A 24,991-nucleotide genomic window follows, 5' to 3' on the forward strand; every position below is an offset into this window, starting at 1 on the left:
CAGAGGGAAGGAGACTGGGAAATATACTGTGCGATGTTGCCATTTCACATAGAATTGGGCTGATTGGAAGCTATCCTCGAAAGAATTGATAAATACTTCCTTCACCGCCATGATTTGATATCAGCCTTCCCCATGTTGATTGTACGGAAAACTTTGTCTTTGTATTCAAAACGGTGAACGAAGTGAAAGGGGTGGTACATTACACACCTGCGAAGAATTTAGTATTATAACAATAGAAGTGGACAGAAGGTTCACTGCAAAGAAAATTGGCAACAACGTTGACCTTTGGCTCTGTCATTTTTAGCAAAAGCACGAGCAGCTGGAAGGTATCCAGATAACTAGGAACGATATGAGTTCGAGTGTAGGATTCATGAACATTATCAAGGTGACTATCTAGCAGAGTTGTTACAAGGCTGGACAAAATGTTTAGTGGCATTTCTTCCGGTTCTTTACATTCTAAGTCGATAGAATAAATCCCAGTTCAGCGCTGGGGTCGATTTTATCGAATCCCCCGCTCAAAATTGCTGGTCTCGTGCCAAAGTTAGAAAGAATTATTATTATATTTTATTCTGTCGTTATTATTCATTTTACTAACGACACATATTCGAGTGCATGTTTGTTGTTTACCAAAAGACGATTTTATTAAACATCTGTTTAATTTTGTCTTGATCTTCCTAACATGTTAATTCTTGATATCTATTACCTTGATGTCTCATATATACACCCCCAGAACATCTGGGGAAAAATCTGCCCAACAAATCATAATCGACAGGTGTGTGGCTGTAAAAAAAATCGATTCGTACGCCCAAATATAAAGGTGCTCGCGATAGATATAGGCAGACATAGACTTCATCAAAAAGACCCGACAATTCAGCGCAGTCGAGGTGCAATTCCTCTATTGTTTCCTGCGAGGAACTTGTCCTCATTCGCACTTATCTGGAAAGATGGATAATGAGGGTGAAGATACCCAGTTTGTCACCAAAGCTTGATATATGATGGGTTGTGGCGTATGTTTTCTTGGAAAGAATTGCTTCTCTTCTTGACGTTGAAAAATATAAGCAGGATAACTGGTCCGGCATAAGACAGAAGGTCACATTACTGTTGTAATCAGAACAACTGGAAAAGATTCTGGATTTAATTCAACTACCGAATGAGGCAGAACTTCACTTTAAGGTGGATAGCGGAAGGTCAAGGTGTCCCATATATGGTAATATCAACCACCTGATATCCTTCTGATCCTAACACAAGGCGTAAGTATGGGATCCCCCTACTTTCCACTGCTTCCGATAGCACAGACATAATAAATACTATACGAACAACAGCAAAAATAGCAGCATCAACGGCAACAAAATCTAAACAGTAAAATTAGCAACAGAAACACAAAGACAAAAGCAGTAATAGCTGCAAAAACATCACAAACGAAAACAAGAGAACTTCCATGATGAAAACAAAGAGCACCCCTACAAAGGTCACTTGGCTTTGCTCAGAACAACGTGCAGACATAGAAATATACTTTTCCATCTCAGAACTCTCCTAGCTCGGAAATTTCGCCGTGCAATGAAGGTGGAGAGCAGAAAAAAATTGAAAAAGAACGTTCTACTAAAAAAATTAGGAAGTATAAAGAAACGATAGTCCTCTTCTCAAGTAACAATTCGTGCACATCATCACTACTAACACAACCATTTCGAAAACAACCAAACCCGCTACTGTACTTCAACATCAACAACACTCAAACAATAACCAGAAAAGAAGTTAGCAGTAAAAACCACCGAAAACACAAACATAACTCCGACCACCGAAAAAGAAGCAACAAAAATAGCAGCAAAAACAGTATCAACCAAATATGCAAAACGCAAACTCCATCAATTTTAGTGTTGTAGACAAATACAACAGTAATTTGATGAATTATATTTTAAAAATCTGAAAAAAGAAATACGAGGGCAAGTTTTATCAAAGTTGGAACCAAAATACCACAGAGAAATTGAAAATGTCGCTAGATGTTTGCAAAACCTAATTAAAAAAATTCCCTGAAGTATCAGCATTTTGGCTCTGGCACTTAACATGAAATATCTCAATGAGCCATAGAAGGAAACTATAATGAAGACTGAGCTACTTAGTTTTTTAACCAGTGTAGGGTCGGCAATCTCTTTGACTTAGCTTTTTCCAACCAACGTGCTAAAAATCAGTAAGTTATATAAATGTACGTGTCCTGTAATTAACTTTGGAACGAAGATCGCTTGCTTAATGACCTCAAGTCATTAGAGATAAAAGCGGTAGTAGTCAGTTAGGTCAAGATTTTCGTCACGCACGCGCACGTACCCATTTTTGTCGGCTATGCGATATACTTACCTCTTTGCCGGCCTGAATCATGAGGAGGTGTGACAGTGTTTAAAAAGCTTTGAATATAACGGTGTGGTGACTTTTCCTTGGTACGGATTATTAAGTCAGTGTTTCGGTACGTGTCCAGCAGTGTCGGCTGCTCTTTCATACTAGTAAGCGTTTATGTCTCAACGGGGGCCGGGGGCCGAATTTCTTCATGTGTCTACTGCTGGGAATTGCTCGCTCTATTGTACTGGTGGGTGACTACAATAACATCTTAGATGTACAACGGAATTGTGTATGCCTAACAGACAAGAAATGATGGATCACCCAGATCGAATCTAAATAGTGTATTTATTGTCAATAGATAATGCTGATATCTGATATAGATTGTTCACAATTTCAAACGGTCAGCTACACAGAGCACAAATTTATGGTTTGCACAGTTGAATTAGATGCAACATGTAGACAGGGACCTGGCTACTGGAAACTGAACTTGTTCTCGCTGCGTAAAACCTTAATTCAGAGTCCATGAATTAACGGAAGAATCAGTAAGTTTTATTCGAGAAATCGTAATAGAGAAAAATATATTAGAGTGAGGAATTAGTAAGTACGTTAGAAGACGTGATTAGGAAAGGTAACGTGACCGACATGCAACCGGCAGACAATTTCTTCAACGCGAAACACGAAGACTAAATTATTAGTCTTTCTTTCTTTCTCTAATGAACGAAGAAACGAAAACCATTCCATTGTGCCGGTTGGCAGAGGTGCAATGTGGCAAAGATGTCACAATTCGGTCTTTGATGGACTAGGATGGCGGGCGCTACGCAATTCGAAGCATACGTGAGTGAATTTTCGGAAGCACTTTACTCAACTATTTCGGGTGAGCGATGATTCGGAGACAGTGGTGGATTTTATTACCTACTTCATCATCTAGTCTCAACTGTTGGTAGAAGATACACAGTGCTGTGAAAAACCAATAATAGCAGCTGAAATACGAAATTTGCTGGTTGTTTGTAAGATGCACAGATTACCTAGTTTAGATGGTCTACCCTACGAGCTTTACGCATATATACCATATTCTTTCGTCGACCCCTTGCCAAACATGCATTTGCAACTAGCAGCAGAACTAGCGTACTCTAGCAGTAGAAGCTCGGGAAAAAGCGGCTCATTTGCTGATGATGCAAATAAATTCCATTTAGTTCATTATTATCAAACTAATTAGTACTTGGAATAATAGTACTTGAAATAAGTAGCTACACACATCAACAGACATAGCAGTAAAGTTAAACACATGATACTACTGTAACTTTTTGGACAAAGAGATAAAAGAATGGTGGTGTATAGATGTATATCGTTGAAAAGAAAGAGGCTGCAGATAATCTACTCAGATGAAGTAGAATTATGATTGAAAAGTGTCTGGGAAAATAGACGTTAGTACTCGTGCCAACCATTTGACTATATGCGAGTAAACAGTTCATCTGGCACATGTAGTGTCGATCATTAATGCTTAGTTCGTACAGCTTTGATTCCGTCTTCAGGGCTTGGATTGTCACATTTTACAGCAAAATCTGTTCAATGGTCAGACTAAATGGGCCGCTATTAGAACAGTTCATGTGCTCGATCTGTCAAGGTTGGCCCTTTCGTCCTTTGTGTATTTACTGATTCTATAGCATACTACTAATACTACTACGAAGCTAGGATGCGGGAAATCTGTTCCGGCATAATGCGGATGACGTCACCGTTATAGTGTTGGACACCAGAAGACTCGAGGAGATAAGTACCACTCTAAGGGAGTACGGAATGACGACTGGAGCCAAAGCCAACCAGGAAAGTCGGTGGGTCTGTAGCTAGGTACATAAAGTGTTGGACGGAGAAATTGATTAAATTGCTCAAAGTCTACTTTCGTCCTGATAGTCATCTAGGGAAAAGCTGGGCGAGGAGCAGCGTGGCGAGTCTCACCTACAAATGAATCGAGACGAAGCTATCCTTGAAGGACCAGACAGAAATCTAACAGCATTTGTAACCGCCTGGCCATCATACCTTACCTCGGTTCACGTCTGATCAGACTGAAGCGTCAGTTCTTTCTATTCTTGATAAGAACACACGCTCGATTCAGCAGACGGTACACTACATAGAGGTCTGGGCATGCCGTGACTGATGATACACTGGGATGTGCCGAGGATGTGGCGTCTCCAGCGTTTCCATGACGGTGAACAAGTATGATCCCGTTTGTCAGATTTGTTTGTCCTCAGCTCACTCTTTTCACAGAGCTGAAATCCTAAGTCAAGTGAAGACCAAGACAGAGGTCTTGGTATCTGGAGTAACGCAAGGCCCCACAGCCCTCTACTAGTCGAGCAATGAAATCGGTAAAAATTCAACAGTGGCGTTCTATAGAGGGTTACTATCGAACAAAAGTGACGTTGTCCTTTGGGAAAATCTAATAGGATTTGGCGAAAATCAACAGGCTGGTTCGTTTCGGAGGATTTTCAGCGTGAGACCCATGAATATTATTAAGAAAATCCTAGCTTAGCAGAGCTTACGGATTGGAGGACATCTGCAGTTCGAAGGTTCTGCTCACAGATGTGCGCAGGAACAAGTACCTCACTACTTCCACTATCAACAACATCAACAAATTACAGGAGAAAACAAAGAGAAAGAGGGCAGACGAATATACTGATCTGACCCTCAGATACCAAATGTTTGGAAGCATCAAAGTTAAAAACTTCGAAAAAGTTGTGGCAATTCACTTGAGCAGGCGACAGGTCAATGATCACAACAGAAACAACATCAGCCACAACATCAGTCACAACAAAATCAACCTCAACAGCAGCATCATGCAGTCCATGAAAATGCATCAGTATGTTCTGAGGTTGACGCACCTACAGAAACATCTGGACTACCATGATGGTTTCATCGACGAACACGATGAAGGCAAACAGACGTAGGTGCCTTTCGTGCGACAAGTCTTTCCCAGTTCATCTCCTCAACCGAACTGCAATCATAGGTTAAGCGTTGGTCGCTTGGTATCTAGAATATTACCAGGGGCTGTATTGACTATATGAGGCCGTTGGTAGGAAAACAACTCTATTCATGTTATAGAGGGTTACTTGAATTTAAAAGAGACGATGGTGTGGGATTGAATCTGGGCATCAACGATAACGGTCTGAACGATGTCTTCTGGAGGACTTTTGAATCGGGGCTATGCACAATTTCCCAAAACTACTTGGCATAATACTACTTGTTCAAGGCAAGCTCTGTACGCATAGAAGTGCCTACTGCTGAGCCTCTCTAAGATGCATGCAGGACAAAACCAGCCTTGACATCTTCGTTCAGTGTCCGTCTATTAGCGACATGCATGTTAGTGTTGAACAGCTTCTGTCGTCTGGAAAGAATCTAGCTGTCCGCCGAGTCTAAAATTAAGGTCGACGCACCACCATTTTTTTTTTTTTTTTTTTTTTTTTTTTTTTTGCAAGGAAGAGAGGCTGATCTATTTCTTTTTGATAGCTGTGGTGAAAGAGGTTTCTGAATGGACTTGGGTAGATAAGAAAATGTCTGTCTGGAGACAGACATTTTCTTATCTAACCAAGATTTCATCAACTTCTTCAAATACCACTTGAAGAGGAATGTAAAGGTAGAGAAGATGCTACCTTCTCGTGTGTTTATCGAAAGGTGGATAAGGGCCGCATGATTAGTGAATCAGAAAAGGCATAACCCGACCAACGTTTTTCTAAGTAAGTGGTTACAAACTGAGATGGGGAACTTTTGGTGGTTTGGAGATAGCACAGGAATCGGGATGATTTTGTGTGAGGTTTCCCTGGAATTACACTACGTGATGATAATCGACTGTTTTCCTTGTTAAAAATTTTGTTGTAATTTTATGTCATTTATTATATTTTTTCTTTTCTTATATATGTATTGTTATTGATTTCCTTTTTTGTCGATGTAAACTCCACTTTTCTGTTTGGGTTGTTTTTCGTCCTTCATATTGTCCTCAATGATTTGGGTCCTTATAGCAAATAATAGAAATTCTCCTGCCTTCACACCCATCTCCTCTTCTGTATTATTATCATTATTGTTGTTGTTGTCGTTATAAATGCGGTGTGCTGGCAGAATCGTTAGTACGCTGGACAAAATGCTTAGCGGTATTTTGTCTGCCGCTACGTTCTGAGTTCAAATTCCGCCGAGGTCGACTTTGCTTTTCATCCTTTCGGGGTCGATTAAATAAGTACCAGTTACGCTCTGGGGTCGATATAATCGACTTAATCTGTTTGTCTGTCCTTGTTTGTCCTCTCTGTGTTTAACCCTTTGTGGGTAGTAAAGAAATGGGTATTTCGGCCGTCGCTGCAATTTCATGAAGTATTATTACATCGACTTATCCCTTCACTCAAAATTGCTGTCCTTGTGACAAAATGAGAGAAAGGCAGCTAGCTGGCAGAATCGTTAGCAAGCTCTGCAAGCATGGATTACATCGACCACCGGGGTCGATGTAATCGACTTATCCCCCTCCACCTTCAAGTTGCCCTTGAGACAATAATTTGAAATAATAATGATAATAATAATTATTATTAAGGCGGCGAGCTGGCCGAATCTTTAGCATGCCGGGCGAAATGCTTAGCAGTATCTCGTCCATGTATATTTTCTGAGTTCAAATTCCGCTGAGGTCGTACTGGCATCGATCTAATCAACTGGCCCTTCCCCCCCAAATTCCAAGACTTGTGCCTATAGTAGAAAGGATTATTACTTTTTATTATTATTATCATTATTAAGATGGAGAGCTGGCAGAGTTAGTAAGCTGGTATACATGCTTAGTGGCATTTCGTTTAAGTTCTGAGTTCAAACTCCACTGTGGTTAACATTTGCGTTTCATCCTTTCGGAGTTGATAAAATAAGCACTAGCTGAGCACTAAAGTTGATGTAACCAACTTACTCCCGCCGCTAAACTTGCTAGTCTTGTCCTAAAATTTAAAACCAATACTTATAAGGAATCTTTACTTAATTTTCATGTCAATGATTAAAAAAATTGTAATCCTTTGTTTTCTTCCTATTTCTAACGTTACTTTCATACTTGCATGATTTTATCCTAGCTTTCCTTCTTAGTATTTCTATCAGTTCTGTACAGGCGTTGTGTTCCTAATAACTTTTGAGCGTTTTCCTAAATTAATCATCATTCTCTTATGCCATTAAGGTATATATGACAAAAATATTTTCTTAATCTGAAAATTACTTTTAAAATGTAGTGTAAAATTTAATATTTATTGATAAAAAAAAAACTTTCATATTAAAAACTGTAAACACACACAATCCATTCTTCTTCCACTGGGCGTAAAAATTTTAATAGAAATGTCTAGAAAAAGTTATACAAAAGTAGGCAATGACAATATCTATACATTTGTGATTTTTTCCCAAATAAATTCTACTCAATTGTCGATGTTTTGGTGAGAGCAATGGACCTCCCTGGGCATCCATGAGATTATTGCGTCTCAACGTATTTCCCGTGCAGTTTTACATACAGAATATATTTATGAATTTGCTTTGTGAAAAGTTTTGTTTCATTGTGGACATGAATGAATGTTTCTCACGACAGTGGGTCTTGTTTTTAGTCCTGTTAGGCTTTGAATGGAAAGCATTAAATGCTGTGAATTTTTCCTTTTTATAAGAAAAAAAAGGAAAAGTCGCCTTTTATTGTCAACACCCATTTTCTTTTCTACGAGATATAGCACGTGTTAGCACAAAGCACCTGGATGGTGTAGAACAAATATAAAACTACACAGACACAATATTTAATACATACACACATACCATAGAAATATTTCAAACAAAGACTCTACATCATTCAAAAGAATTTGCTCTATATAAACTAGTTTGCAGTTTTACAGAATCACTTTGCCTCTCGCCTCCGTGAGTCAACTCAAAATTTCTCAGCAGTGAAGGTAAACGTTACCATAATGAACACTTTCATTAGAACCGCAGCATTTTGTCTTCTTCTGTCAGTAGGACTGGTTGGAGCGGCTTATGAAGGTAAGTATTATAAAGGGACTCCTCCGCTGTTTGTTTAACTTCTTATGTTTCTTGATTTAAATGCTTTCTCTTTCAAGCAAATGTGTTTTTAAGCATGCAGTTAAAGGACTAACCACAGAGAACATTTAAATAACATGTAATTGTAGAAACAACTTTAAATATTCAAAACCTGAAGGCAATGGTTTACAATCAAGTTAGATTGGCCAGAATGTCCCACTAATTAATATAAACATATAGATGCCCCATAAACAAATTAGGAGATCAAAATATTACACGTGCAATAAGGCTTTTCTCTTGATTTGATTGATTGTCATTATTGACATATTAAATTCATCTCCTGGTTATGTTTTGATTTGTCTAGTAAAGGGCATTTCCTCCCCATTAAATTTTACGACAATCTCAGAGGAACATTGTAAAACTAATGAATTATTATATGAAAATGTGCCAACAATTTTTATTTACATAAGGTTACTCGGGAACTGATTAAAGTTTATAGTGAAGTTCATAGAGGAAATCCCTATTGTTTATAATATTCATGTCTATTTAGTATATTACATTCTTGACATGTAAATTGACAATCTTATTCGCTTTCAAAACGACATTTTCAATGATCCTTGTTATATTTTAATGGATCATCACATAGATTTTGAATAAAATAGCCATCATCAATAAGTCGGCGAGCTGGTAGAATCGTTAGCACACCGAGCAAAATGCTTAGTGGCATTTCGTCCGTCTGAGTTCTAATTCCGCCGACGTCGACTTTGCCTTTCATCCTCTCAGGGTCGATAAAATAAGTACCAGTTGAGAACTGGGATCGATATAATTGACTTACCGCTTCCTCGGAAATTTTCTGGCTTTGTGCCTAAATCTGAAACTAATATATGAATAAAGACAGGTGATTTGGGTTTTAGGCTCAAGAACTTTAGGCCATGTGTTCAGTTCTCTCGTGGTCTTCGTTTCACATCCACTCAGCTGAAAATAAATACGAGCTATAGTAACTAAACATTGCAAAGCGTTTTAAGAATACAGACATCCGGCATTCTCAGTTGCTAAACTCAGAATACATCCGGTCTAATGATAACGGATATAACATCCGGTCTAATGAGCGTGTAGATCCAACACAAGTTCAAACAAATCACACATTTTCTTTCCTAAGATAGTTTGGCTCTGACTAGTTAGTATGCCTTTCTATATATGTACATATATGTGGATATATGTACATATATGTGGATATATGTATATATATATATATATATATATATATATATAATATATATATATATATATATATATATATATATATATATATATAATATATATATATATATATATATATATATATATATATAGGTATGTCACTATATATGTGCATATATGTATATTTATTAATACATGTATGAATATATATATATATGATTATATAAATAATGTTTATATGTGTATAAATACTTATGAATATATGTGCATGTGTGCATTATATATATATATATATATATAAATATGCATGTATTAATATGTAAGAACTTATGCACTTCGTGATGTTGTTTAATGCATATACATATACAAATGTACATGTACACATGCGTGTATATACATTAATATTTATACACACACGAAAGCACACACAAATTAACAGAATACAGAAAAAATATATATATATATATTGAGAGAGAGAGAGAGGGGGGGAGATATTGTACATAGCGACGCGGCAATCAAGAGATGTCTCTTTTGATGCATCTGCGTCACGCCTTTGCTATATATTTTTCTCTTTTTTACTATTGAGTGTTGCAAATCACAATAATAATACCATCTGACGATGCCCTTTGATTTCGGTAATCTTTTTCTGTTGATATTTTCTTATATGATTTACATAAGAAACTGGCTATATGTGTATGATGCTCAGTGAAATGAATTATATGCAAACCTTAACAATGACGTATAGATCCCCCACCTGGACGGTGGGGCCGGTCCGTCGCAGAAAGAAAGAGTAAGAGAAAGTTGGCCATTACCTTCTTCGGTGTTTCGCTCATAAACACACACATCGCCCGGTCTGAGATTCGAACCCACGATCCCTCGACCGCTAGCCTGCTGCTCTAACCACCAGGCCATGTGCTTCCACTTGCGTTTATATAGATATATAATATTATATGAGTTGGTTTAGTCAATGGGCACAACACTAATCAAGAAGTCCTAATCCATTTTTCCCAGTAATTTATCAAGGTAGTTCCCCAGCATGGCCGCAGTAAAATGACTGAAACAAATAAAAAGTATTTAAAAAGTATTGCATGGTTAAAAGGACGTTTAGAAGTTAAGCATTTTTTTTATGTCGATACATTTGCGGTTCTAAGAAATTTACAGTAATTTACAGTAAACAAGAATTATATTCACCTCATTTGTTTTAAATGTTTCTGATCTGAAAAGGGATCATTGTCTCTAGTGCATATTTTTAACGATACATTAATCATTCTCTAAAATAAGAATAAAATAGTTCCCGGTTCAGTTCTTCGTGCAAAAATATACCTGAAAATATTGTAGTTCAATAAATAAAATACGGTATTGAACAACAGGTCAAGGATAAATTTCTGATTTCACTGGTATGAAACTAGTCACAGGCTAACAGTGGCAGCGAGCTATATACGGTCCGCAAGACCTAAATGGCGCACCAACAAAAAATTACCTTGGATGTTTTTAGTAGGGCAGCCCGTTTGATGATGCGCCGTCTCATGTGTCATGCCTCTTTAAAAGGTTGTTTATACCTATATTAAGGCATAGCTATAATATATAACTGCCTTCTAGGATCTGGTCGGACAAATCAACTGTGGCAATTATTTCAGTGTAATTTATATTTTATTGATTTCTATTTACCGAACCACTATGTAAATTCAGCACCAACTTTTTAAGCGATGTAAGCATAAACACAGATATAGATATATATACACATTCACATGTACACAGATATCGATTTATGGAAATGATTGTCAATCACAAACTGCGTTGCGCTTATGAGGTAGTACTGCGCAATTACTACTGTCCCAGTTTTGAGGATGGCTGATAAATCAGATAGTAAGTTTGATGTGTTGACAGTCGACATGTCCCAGCTGTTGATAGGTGTTTTCAAATGCTTTGATGTAGCGTTCCTGAACTTCTAAATTCTATTCTATATTCATCGTGTGGACTACTGTCGCAAATCTGAACTCTAAACTTATTTACTACTTATAGAGCACTTTTTGATTTCAGTTACATTGGTCCAGTTGTGCTGTTTAATGCATATATCTAAATAAAAGGCGTGTGTAAAAACATGTCAAGTGGTTAGAGTATTGGGCCCACGTTCTTTAGGTCGAGGGTTCGAATAAGATATTTCACATTGCTCCAGTAAACTCAGCTGAGAATGAGTACCAGTAACTCTTAACTGTTAATCTAGTAATAGACTGTATACATGTTTAGAGGGTTTTTTAATTCTCAGCCGCAACGTCTTGACAATCGAGATAAGCTCGTACTCATTATATCTCATGACAGCTTACGCGTGCACACACACACACACACACACACACACACACACACACCACACACACACACACACACACACACATATATATATATATATATATATATATATATATATATATATATATACACGCGCAGTCTCATTGGTTATTCTCACAGGACATTAGCAAAGCTACACTTTCCCATAGAATCGAATCTTGAGCCACCTGTTTTTGAACCGAATCACAAGACAAATAGTCCTGCACCTATTTTTTTATCTTTGAAATAAGTTTTGCTGCCTTTCGTCAACTTGTTAAGAAATTTCCACCCTGGAAATTTCAAATTTGATATGTCCCAATTTTTCATTCAGATATTCAAGACCTTTTCGCAACTTATATATAAATTTCTAGTGTTATGAATCCCAATTTTGAAATGTATACCTCCCATAACATGAAACATTGCAATTTCTTTTAAGATATATCCCTAACTTTTATTTTTATTCTATATAAAAATTAAAGCCAGAAGAATGAATGACAAGTAAACTAGTAACGTATAGCAAGATGCTTTAAATTTGACTTGTCTCATACTCTGTCCGATATTCAAAATAATACTTGCTGACGGGCAAGTTCATAATTAATACAACATATTCTTAGAGAGCATATAGCTTTTCTTTTTCTTTTATGCAGCATATTGTCGGAAATGTGTCGCAGAGAGTCAACAAGCCTCACTTTTCCCGCATCCTGAAAGATGTGATTACTTTATACAGTGTGACGTTTCGAAGAACAAAACACTGGCTTATGAAAAAGCTTGTCCCCCAACGTTATTTTTTGATTCAGAATTACGTATTTGCGGGTTTGGTGCTGAGAAATGCAAGGCAAGTAAGTAAATATTTCCTATTTTTCATTTGACATGGAGTAACAACATGTTCGATTTGATAGACTTAAAATTCAACAAAAATAGTTGTGTGGAGGAAAGAAGAGTACAATACCACATTGAGTCTTTCCTCCTTTATTTTTCATGTTTGTAACTTTACTTCCAACTTTCTGACTTGATAAAATATAACCAATAATAACTGGATCGTACATATCATTGTAATTTCGTCTTCAATAATTGGTACTTAAATTAAACTAGTTAGAATATCATTGAAGTCATATTAAATTACTTGACCTGTAAAGTTTGATGCTGAATTGATATATTTGCAGCTTGTAATGATGGCGACAAATTCAAAGCGGTTGGTTTTTGTAACAAGTACTATGAATGCGCCAACCGTAAATTTGACACAACTTTGAAATCCTGCGCTGATAAAGAGGCATTCAGTGCCGATACAAGTACTTGTGTTCCCGATGCTAATTGCCCTCCAGTAATAAACGCCCCCGTAGGTATGTAATTATTATCATGTTTTGTAAATAAAATGATTACGCTGCTAAAAGTGAAATTACTGTAACTATTATCATTGCTTGAACAAATGATACCATTAAGATATCATTTTGTCAGTGACGTGTTTTATAAATAACGATAATTTTGTATGAAAGAGAAGAAGCAAAAAAAAAAAATCAAACGAAGTTAGACATGAGAAAAAAGTTCGAGAGTTACACATGTTAATATTCTTTATTGAATGTAAATATAGTAAATTTTGTTTAGCCCAAGATCAGTTCTAATTGAATGAACCTGATGATGGTCTGCCGGTCGTTGCTATCTGGAACTACATGCTTATTGTTTAACAGACACGCATACATTGGGACTATATTATCCGATGTAACCGATTAAAAATATATAGAGAGTAAAACTTCAGGGAGATTTAGTTGGTATTTTTAGTATTTCATGGGATCAAGTAGAGTTGCACCTATCTGGCAACCACGAAAAACGTTGTGTCATTCCTCTTCTGCCTAAAACATAAAAAAAATACATAAGTAAAATCATATATGAAACGAAAACTATCTACAAGTAAATTTATGATAATTCTAAGGCGGTGAGATGGCAGAATTGTTATCACGTCGGGCAATATGCCTAGCAGCATTTCGACCGTCACGAGTTCGAATCCCACTGGATTCGACTTAACACTTCATCCTTTGTGGTTTGATAAAATAATTACCGACTGAGCACGGGGATTCGATATAATCGACTTAGCTCCACATTGTATATATATATATGGCAGTATCTCGTAGCCCCAGAAAGACGGTGTTCTGCAATCTTTTTCAAAAAAGAATCTGCATAAATTAGTTGATAATAGAGTTCAAATGTATGTGCTCTATATTAGCTCCCCCTCTCCATTAAATCGACGTTGCCTGAACAAGTGCACGGTGTATATACATCACGTTTCGAAGTGACTTCAGAGCAAGACGCTCATGAACACAGCGTGTCATCCAGTCCAGGAATTGAAACCACAATCTTATGATTGTGAGTGCAACATCTTAACAACTAAGCCATGCACCCTCCCACTGGTTGAATATAGCCAGTTTTATATTTTAACATAAGATATATATATATATAATATATATATAATATATATTTATGTATATGAAAGTAAAAACACAAAAGTATATTTTCACATAACGAAAGTTTTCATATTGCAGTTTTATTGTAAATGTGTTAGTTCCACACTAACAACAAGAGGAAAAAGAGAAAAGATCATTTATCATTCGAAAATTTTCGTATAAAACTTCTAGTGCTTGTTGTAGTCCAAAGGGATTTTGCAGTAGAGGAATAATCATATTTTTACCAAAAAAACCTTCAACTCCAAAGTTCAAAGCGTGATTTGCTTCGCAATGTGATGACGCATAACTTTATAGAGAGAGTTTGCTTCCCAAGCACATGGTTCCATGTTCAGTCCCACTGTATGACACTTTGTGCAAGCGTCTTCTACAATAGACTCAGGCCAAACGTAGCTTTGTGAATGGATGATTTGAAGGAAGAAATTGGAAGTAACTCATTATATAAATATGCGTGTGTCTGTGTGCGCGCGCGCGCGTCTTTGTGTTTGTACTCTCACCACACGTGTTTGTCTGCTACATCGTGTAACCGAGCCGTTCAACTAAAATATAATGCTACAAGTACCAGGTTTAGAAATAAATAGTTCTGGGATCGACTTCTTCGTTTAAACTCTTCAACAACATGGTGCTCCAGCATGGCATGATAACTGAAACAAGTAAAAGATAATGAATACACCTATGTGTGTGTGTGCGTGTGTGTCGATAGACAAATGGATATTGCTTAATTATATATATGTGTGTGGGGGAAGGCATGTATGTATATGTATATATATATATATATATATATATAAATACTTTTGAATTTGTAAATATTCTTTTACAGACTGCAGCAATTTCACAGTTGACACAAATCCTCAGGTATACTTTCATAATGGTGTCCGCCAAAGTTGTGCATCTGGACTGATATTTAACCTTACCACATGTAGCTGTCAATTGGCAATAGCACCAACCGTAACCCGTGAGTATTTTGGCTACTTTCAACTCTCTTTTATGGCTGTAACGTGTGTGTGTATTATATATATATATATTATATATATATATATATATATATATATGTATATGTATATATATATGTATGCATGTATATATATTATTGCATATGTATATATATATGTATATGATATGTATATTATGTATATGTATATAATATAGTGTGTGTATATGTATATATATTATATATATATATATATATATATATATATATATATAGGTATATATATGTATATATATATTATATATATATATATATAATATATATACATATATATACATATATATATATATATATATATATATATATATATATATATATAATATATATTATATATATATATATATATATATATATATATATATATATATATATATATAGATTATATAATACACACAGAAATATATAATATACATATATATACATCTGAGTTTACATATCTATATACATATATATACAGTTTTTTGCTAGCAAAAACTGTCCGACGAACGGGAACGTGAAACTCAGAGAGTAACAGGTTTTGTTGAATTTTCTGCTGCTTTAAATAAAGCATATTACTCTACCACTGGTATTTGAGTACTCTTTTTTCCAACTTGTTTCACATTTATGTATTTACTCCGGTATATATATATATATATATATATATATATATATATATATATATATATGTATATATATATATATATATATATCTATATATATATATATATAATATATATATTATATATATTATATATATTATATATATGTAGTATATATATATGTATATATGTATGTAGTATAGATATGTATATGTATAATGTATGTATATGTATATGTATATATATATAAGATTCAATACCTTATGAGGATACAGCAGTATTAAACTTGGTCATCCAAGTGAGTGTATAGAAGGATCAAATCGATAACAGGAAGAGAGCAATGAAGAAAGAGAAAAAAGAAAAAAGAAAAATGAAGATATAGATAGGTCAGTGGCCAGTGGAGATAATTTGAAAGTAAGAGTGGGGAGATGAAGGTTGAAAGAGAGAGAAAAATATTATAGTGTAAAAAGATAGAAGGATTGGGGGTGGTGGTAAAAGGTAAAGGAATGACAAATGTGTAGTGGTAGAGTCTAACTGTAGGGGCAGGGAGAGGGGTTAGTAGTATAAAGAATTAAGGAATGTATATAGTTTAGCAGTTCAGTGCTTAGTAATATAAGAAAATATATATGTGAAGATGTATACAGATGTATATATCAGACATGTATATATTTATATTTATACATATGTTTATATATATCTCAATATTCACACATACAACTCTTATACATACAATCCTTATCCGCATGCATATGCACACATGCGCACTCATGTATACGTGCATCTGCATGTATCATCGTCCCTGTATACGCAGGTTTATATACCTTATCTATATATTACTTATAATTACATATATATATATATTACTTATAATTATATATATATATATTATAATTATATATATTATTTATAATTACGAGACAGATATAGATAGATAGATAGATAGATAGATAGATAGATAGATAGATAGATAGATAGATAGATAGATAGATAGATAGATAGATAGATAGATAGATAGAGATGATGATGATGTAGCAAAAACCGTCAATTTAACTCACACCTACATTCAATTCATAACTGTTAGCCAAACGATGTTTAAATTTTTGTAACTTATCGAAGAATATAATATCATTAATCTTTTTATGTAAATAGCAAATGACCTATGTTTTTTTATTTTATAATCCTTTGCTGAAATCTTTTTTCTTGACAGCTGTTTGTACACTTTTCGATCTTCCGATGTTGGCTGATTTTGATGAAAAATCTGCTGGGCGTTCTGTCTTGAACAATGGTGCTGTTATCAGTAACGGTGCTGCCTATTTTAAAAACGCATCTATAGTTCTTCCTGCATTTATATTGAATGATTTTGGTACTGATATCCAAATAACTGTAGATTGTTTGTTCCAAAATCCTACTAAAAGTGAAATTCCTGTCTTAAATAACGGCAACTGTGATCTAGCACCAACAGTTTCTTTTATGGTGAAAAATGCCATGACTTCTAACCCTATTCTCGAAGCAACTATAAAGGTTCAAAATGTTTTACAAGCAGTCACGCTTCAGGCAACTATTGTAAGTAACAAGTAGTCGTTCTGAACTATTCTACATCTTTTTATTGTTTAACTTTATTTGAAATCAACAAAATCGTTTATATTCTAAGGTATTATGATGCAGAATTTTTCGTATCGGACAGAATACCTTGCGAGGTTTAGTTACGGACCTTTTACGTTAACTTTGTATTTCTCTCATTAAATTAATGTACCGGTCAAATAACCAGGTAGATATACTTTAACCAAATTAAAGGTCATGTGACAGTCCTAAAAATTATCATTTTCTGGGAATAGGATTTCGAAGTACATATAAAACTATTAAGGATAGCATGCAATATTGGATTGAAAAGCCCTTTTCGATAGAAAATGTTGGAGGCTGCTCATGAGACTCCATCTCACATCTCATGTGGATATGACAGAAATACTATCAAAACAAGCTTCAAAATTCTGTATCTATTTTAGAAACTTTATTCTTACCAGTGAGAATTGTATGTTGCTAATATCATACGAATTTATAATCTTTTGAGCGAACGTAGAGTATTTTTTTTTATTTGAATTGGATTTCGAAATTCATCCATAGCTTTTATTAAAGCATATAAATAATGGAAGGAGGACGGGCAGAGTCGTTAGAACATCGGAAAGTATGTTTGCAGTATTTTGGTCTGGTTCTTTACGTTCTGAATTTAAACCTCGCCGTGATCAACTTTGCCTTTCCTTTTTCCAAGATTTATATAATAAAGTATTGGTAAAATACTTTGTAGTATTATCTTATATTCTGCATCGAAATGCCACTGCATCTGACTTCATTTTCCATGCTTTCAGGATCAGTAAAATAGACACAAGTCTATCTACTTTGTTAAAATATTTGGTCTTGTGCCAATTGCAAATTGAGTACATAGAAGCAATAATTTCTAAATTTCTTTGTAATGATGTCTAACACGATATGGGACCGAACTAAATGCTTAGAATTTCCTTACGTCTCTCGAATTGAAATACCCCCAAAGTTGACCTTCCATTTGAATGTTCCATTAAGTGAGTAGCAGGAGTTTACTGAGATTGCTTCAAACGACTAAACCACTTCTTTTATTATCCGATATTAATAAAATTCTTACTAGTAAAATCCGTTTGATTGTTTTAAAAATATTTATCGCATAATATATTTATTTAAGGAATTGTTTGCATAAATTCATTTATGAATAAAAATTAATTTTATTTTTATTACTTTTTTAAATATTTTTTCCAAATTCATTAAACATTATTTTATTATTGAAACACAAAGTAAAGGTATATTTGAAATATTTTCTGTTGTAGGCACCTAATACATGGTCTACATTCACACTCACAAAAAAGGGTGATGACATTACATTAATGAAAAATTGGAATATTACTGGTCAAAAAACAGAAGCTGGTGAGTATGCAATGTTTTGAAGTTTGTAGTTGTGATCATAATCATTTAAGCCAACTGTCACATTAACAAGATTAACAACAGAGGAACAAATGTTCTTTGCTAACACCGAATATATTCCTGATGTTGCTTTCGTAATGTCCCGTTACTATTTGATTTATGTTTATAATATAGAGACAGGCGCAGGAGTGGCTGTGTGGTAAGTAGCTTGCTAACCAACCACATGGTTCCGGGTTCAGTCCCACTGCGTGGCATCTTGGGCAAGTGTCTTCTGCTATAGCCCCGGGCCGACCAATGCCTTGTGAGTGGATTTGGTAGACGGAAACTGAAAGAAGCCTGTCGTTTATATGTATATATATATATGTGTATGTGTGTGTGTTTGTGTGTCTGTGTTTGTCCCCCTAGCATTGCTTGACAACCGATGCTGGTGTGTTTACGTCCCCGTCACTTAGCGGTTCGGCAAAAGAGACCGATAGAATAAGTACTGGGCTTACAAAGAATAAGTCCCGGGGTCGATTTGCTCGACTAAAGGCAGTGCTCCAGCATGGCCGCAGTCAAATGACTGAAACAAGTAAAAGAGTAAAAGAGTAAAAAAGAGAGAGAGAGTACATCGATGTAAGGAGTAATTTGATCATTATTCTAGTTGTTAATCCTACTCCTAATGTAGTGGTGGAGGTAGGGGACACACAGTTGAAATATTTACAACCTAAAGCATTTGATATACACTTTAATGATTGTAGGAAGTTTTAGTGATTGGGATTTGGCTAGTCTCGTGTGATAACTTGGAAGTTGCCCCATGGGCTAACTTCACACAATATAAAATTAAACGAAATTACTTTTGTTTTCTAATTGAACTCATCTGCAAACGTTCGATCAGTAATATGCTCACGTTTCATCTCCCTCAAATTGTGAGGTACAAAAATAGATGCACTTTTATTATCCCCAACATTCTAAAACAATTTTTGCGAGCACGTGAGCGAACCTTTAAGTGATCGCTCGACATTTTAGAGAAAGTATTCAAATTTCCCTTATAACGTGCCCTACTGTCTTAAATTTTTTTTAAATGAGTTAATATAATCATATATATTAATTAGACGATTTGTCCCGCCCAGACTACCTTTAAATTGATCAAAGCTGACATGGGGCTAACCACAAAAACACTGTTTTAGTGAGTTAATAGTTGCTATCACAGAAACTTGTACAGGTTAATGTTTCATTTTGCAAATCGTTAATAAAGCAATTAAGACAAGTTATAGCTTTAACACTTTAGACCTCTAGTTTTCATTTTAAGGAATAATTGACCTCTGTACTGCTGTGAGGATCATCAATAGCTAAGGAGATAGTGCGTCTCACTGCTCAAAATAGCTTGTACGATTCATATACCATCATCACTGTATGTTCGTGAACAAGACAGTCTGCTTTCAAATCGCCTACTTTGCTTAGCGGTAGTTAGTTACCATAAGTGAATACACTTTCGCTACTGGGAGCAACAGGGAAAACTGCATAATTAATAGCAGTTTCATTAATGAAACTTTTACGTTTTGATGCTAAGCTCAAATCCTAGCAAGAGTGTAGATAGTCGAAGAATGGGACCAAACAAGTTGACTTACTCAAGATGAAGTTGAAATTATCATGTAAAGCTCCACCTCCTCAACTGATATGGGATTCATATACCAAGAGTATAAAAGGAAAATAATTACTGCCACCCTGCCCTAACAAATAGGTGTCAATTATTTGCTTTTAAATATGATGAACAGGATTCTACTTCAGAAAAAGAAGGTTAGATGGAAAAATAAGTATCAATTGAAGAGAGACATATAACATTAGACAACGTGGATATAGTCTATTTATTTCCTATCTTAAGCTTTTATGGTTTGTTGCCTTTAGTAATTTTTGACACACTTGTTATTTCTATTGTTTCTTCTGACATGGATATACTTCAATTTTTTTTCAACTTTATTTCAAGTGTAAGATCACTGATAGAATTTCCCATCTGCAATAGATGGGAAACACATTGAAAGCACTTGGGACATTTCGATAAAGAACTAAAATGCTGATAACGGTTGAAAAAATTTTTAAATAAACATTGGCTACTAGGCACTGCACACATCCTACGCAGAACACTTTCCATACAATAACCATCAGAGCATCACAACAAATCACAGCACATACCCAAGGCACACAGAGCTGCGCTCGGTAGTGAAGTGAAAGCACGCTATAAAAATAAAACTACTGAATAATAATAATAATAATAATAATATAATGATAACTTTTTTTCTTATAGAATCCTGTACATCACATTTAAAAGCAAATAAATTGAACAAACTATTTATTTCAACGTCTTATATTTTTACTTTTAATATTTCTAGGTGCCTTTGAGTACATTGATGCTGCTATGGTACTTGGAAAAGCTATTCAAAAAGGTTCCTTCGACGGTTATTTGAAAAACGTGAGTAACTGATAGTTATTGATATTACTATTTAGTCCATAAAAATTCTTATGCATAATATACCTTCGCTTATGACAGTAAACATTTCATAACTAATTCTAACTACTATAAAGAAAGCATTTTAATAATATCTAATATACACAAGGGTACAGAGGGGGGTAAAATGCCAGCTGTTCCATCCACCCTTAAAAACGACTAGACTATTTTAGAAATCAATATCACAAAAACGCATAGTAGATTGCCAAAGTTAGGAGAATAACAGACAAAAAGATTTTGGGGAGATTTAGTTTTTTTTACAACTGGAATTCAAATTCCTGTGTAGTCCAAGTTTGCCTTTCATCTATATGCGGTCAATGGCATATATTACCAGCGATGTCAGGAAATAGATATTACACAACACACACACATACAACACACACGCGCACACACACACACACACAAACACACACACACACACAACACACACAGGACTGTAACGTTATATTTCCGTTGAATATTTAGTCGTTAGTTTTTACCCATTAATTTTAGTTTACAAATGTAAATAATTTAAAATTGTTTATATGAAAAACACTCTTAGTCGTTGTTTATAACATATAAATATATTTTTCAGTTAAGAGTAACCAAGTGTCCGGCCTAAAACATGCATCACCGAACGATTTCTTGGATTCCGAATTATGGCATAATGAAGATAACTGCTTTTTAATATCATGTTCATCTAAATTTTAATAGTCTATATAAAATAAAGCTTATCGTATCAGTTTATTAATCAGAATAAAAATATTTTTAAAAAACTATCTTAAGAATTTCTAATATCAGTTAAGTCCAAAATAAAAACATTTTTGCAGCATAATACGATTCTTTGTATAATATTTCTTTGATAATTATAAGTGGAATACATATTGCAGCGGAATTATGCCTCATGCACGCCTCAGAAACCCCTCAAAACTCTTTTAGTTTTAGAATATTTAGAAACATTTTGCGAATTTGTTTTACACAAGAGAATTCATACAATATGCAAAAACCAAACAAAGAAAAGAAAAATTGGTACGTGATTTAAGGGCTATTTAGCCGTTATTTTTATCACAATTACGACCACCTCAAACTCACCTCGTCTGTTTGTCCCTCTGACGTATTGATGTTTTTTCAATATCTTTCTCTCCATAAAAAATTTAATGGTCTATTGTTGGAATTTAAACCAATACTTCTGACTGTCCGTATTTTAAACTATTTTCACCAGAAATACTCGAAAAATTAACCAAAATATTTAACTCTTTCTTTCTCTCTCTCTCATATATATATATATATATATATATGAGGGAGAGAGAGAGGAGAGAGAGAGAGAGAGAGAGAGAGAGAGAGAGAGAGATCAAAACAGTTTAATTCAGAATCCTTGGTACTCTGAGTTTCAAGCGCGTGGCTAGTCTTCGGCCATTGGAGTCTGAATGAGAGATCGATTGAAGAGAGTCGCTGTTTATTACTGGACGTTAGCCTGTGATTGGTCGACAAAGGTCACGTGGTATTAATGTCAGTATTTTAGTATTTTAGTGACAGCAGTTAGATGGAAAATACCGCATGGTGATCAGGAAATCGACTGCGTGGTGAACAGGGAATCTTGTGTATTCCCGTATGTAAAATACAAATACGCAAAACATTTTCTGATAACACCCTAAAATAAAAATGTTAGGAGAGGTTATATAGCGTAGGTAAAGCAGGATTTCACCCATGTCGGTATGAAATCCATGCATTTACCAATAGGTGGAAAAGAGAATTTGTAAGTTGCTGACGATAATATATCTCATGTGAAACTGTGGACCGTAGATTATCTAGTTGCTTTCTGAAGACATCCACAACCCTATTTTATATGGCTCTGAAGACTTTGGATGAAATATTGAAAGGCTTCAAACATTGAAATGTTGCAATGTAAGGTTATAAACCTGGATGCCCAGGGTAGGATGGAACTATGCTACGGTGATCCTTTCGGGATTAGTATCGCAAAGAAAGACAAAGTCTGATGTGAGTACTTCTAGAACTTATGTGTGTGCATAAGTGTGTATGTATATGTCTGGGCATATATGTATATATATATAGAAATACACATACAAACATATATATATATATATCTATATGTATATCTATATATGTATATATATATATATATATATATGTTGTATATATATATGTATATGTTATAGATATATATGTATATATATATGGTATATATATATATGTATATATATGTATATATATATATGTATATATATATGTATATATATATGTATATATATATATGTATATGTATGTAATATGTATATATATATATATATGTGTTGTGTGTATATATGTAATATATGTTATATATATGTATATATATGTATGTTATATATATGTATATATATTTATAGTATATATATATGTTATATATATATGTATATATATATATATATATTATATATATATATTATATCTATATATATAATATATATATTATCTATATATAATATATATCTATAGGGAGAATTCACAAAAAACAAAAGACGAAGACAGTGGTGTACACAACAGATTATTAGTTTAACGCTCGGGAATGTTTCGAGCCTACACTCTTCGACAGAAAGGAACACAGAACGAAACAAGGAGAGAAAATAGAACAACCAGAGTAGGAAGAAACGACAATAGGAAAAAGCAGAAAGTACAAAAAAAGTTTAGAAATTATTAAAAAAAATTACGAAAAGTTAAAAAGGTTCAAAAGCTTTGAACGTCATGGTGTATTTGAGCGATTTTTCATCAACAGAGGTGTCCAGTGTAATCCATGTGCAGGAGAGGTGCACCTGAAGTGTACGATAGCAGAAAGTCCAGGTAGAGAATCTGTAAAAGTTCGTTGGGTGATGAGAAGAGACAGGATCAACTGGTGCGACCACGTGAGCGTGTAATATATGGGAAGAATTCATATATATGCATACATATATATGTGTGAGTGGGAGCAGGAGTAGCTGTGTGGTAAGAAGCTTGCTTCCCAACCACATGGTCTCGTGTTCAGTCCCACTGCGTGGCACCTTGGAAAAGTGTCTTCTATTATAGTTTTGGCCGAGCAAACACTTGTGAGTGGATTTGGTAGACGGACACTGAACGAAGTCTATCGTATATGTGTGTGTGCTTGTGTGTGTGACTCTGTGTGTGTGTCACAATCGATGTGGTGTGTTTACGTCCCCCGTAGCTTAGCAGTTCGGCAAAAGAGATAGAAATAGTACTAGGCTTACAAAGAATAGGTCGACTAAGACCGTTCAAGGCGGTGCTACAACATTGCTGCAGTCAAATGACTAAAGCAAGTAAAAGAATTATATATATATTATATATATATATATATATTATATATATATATATATATATGTATATATGTATATATATATATATATATATATATATATATATATATATATATATATAATACACACACATATATACACATGCATATATATATAGATATTCATACATATACATATATATACATGCATATATATATGCACACAATATACAACATATATATAAAACATATATATATACATACATATGTATACATATTTATATATATATACACACACACATATATATATTATTCATATATATATGCATATATATACCTGCATATACATATATACGTATATATATATATATACATGCATAAATATATATATATATATATATATATATATATATA

At 34.4% G+C, this 24,991-nt stretch overlaps 1 protein-coding gene across 1 annotated transcript; it reads left to right on the forward strand.

Annotated features, from left to right (window-relative positions):
- Window positions 1-8,181: 8,181 nt before the first annotated feature.
- Window positions 8,182-22,129, forward strand: LOC115219229. Its single transcript, XM_036508971.1, has 8 exons — window positions 8,182-8,340; window positions 12,510-12,701; window positions 13,026-13,202; window positions 15,136-15,270; window positions 17,089-17,447; window positions 18,737-18,833; window positions 21,200-21,279; window positions 21,890-22,129. The coding sequence occupies exons 1-8, from the start codon at window positions 8,268-8,270 to the stop codon at window positions 21,914-21,916; spliced, it is 1,140 nt and encodes a 379-aa protein (XP_036364864.1). The 5' UTR covers window positions 8,182-8,267; the 3' UTR covers window positions 21,917-22,129.
- Window positions 22,130-24,991: the final 2,862 nt, after the last annotated feature.

This window comes from Octopus sinensis, linkage group LG14, assembly GCF_006345805.1.
Source record: "Octopus sinensis linkage group LG14, ASM634580v1, whole genome shotgun sequence".
Lineage (NCBI taxonomy): Eukaryota > Metazoa > Mollusca > Cephalopoda > Octopoda > Octopodidae > Octopus > Octopus sinensis.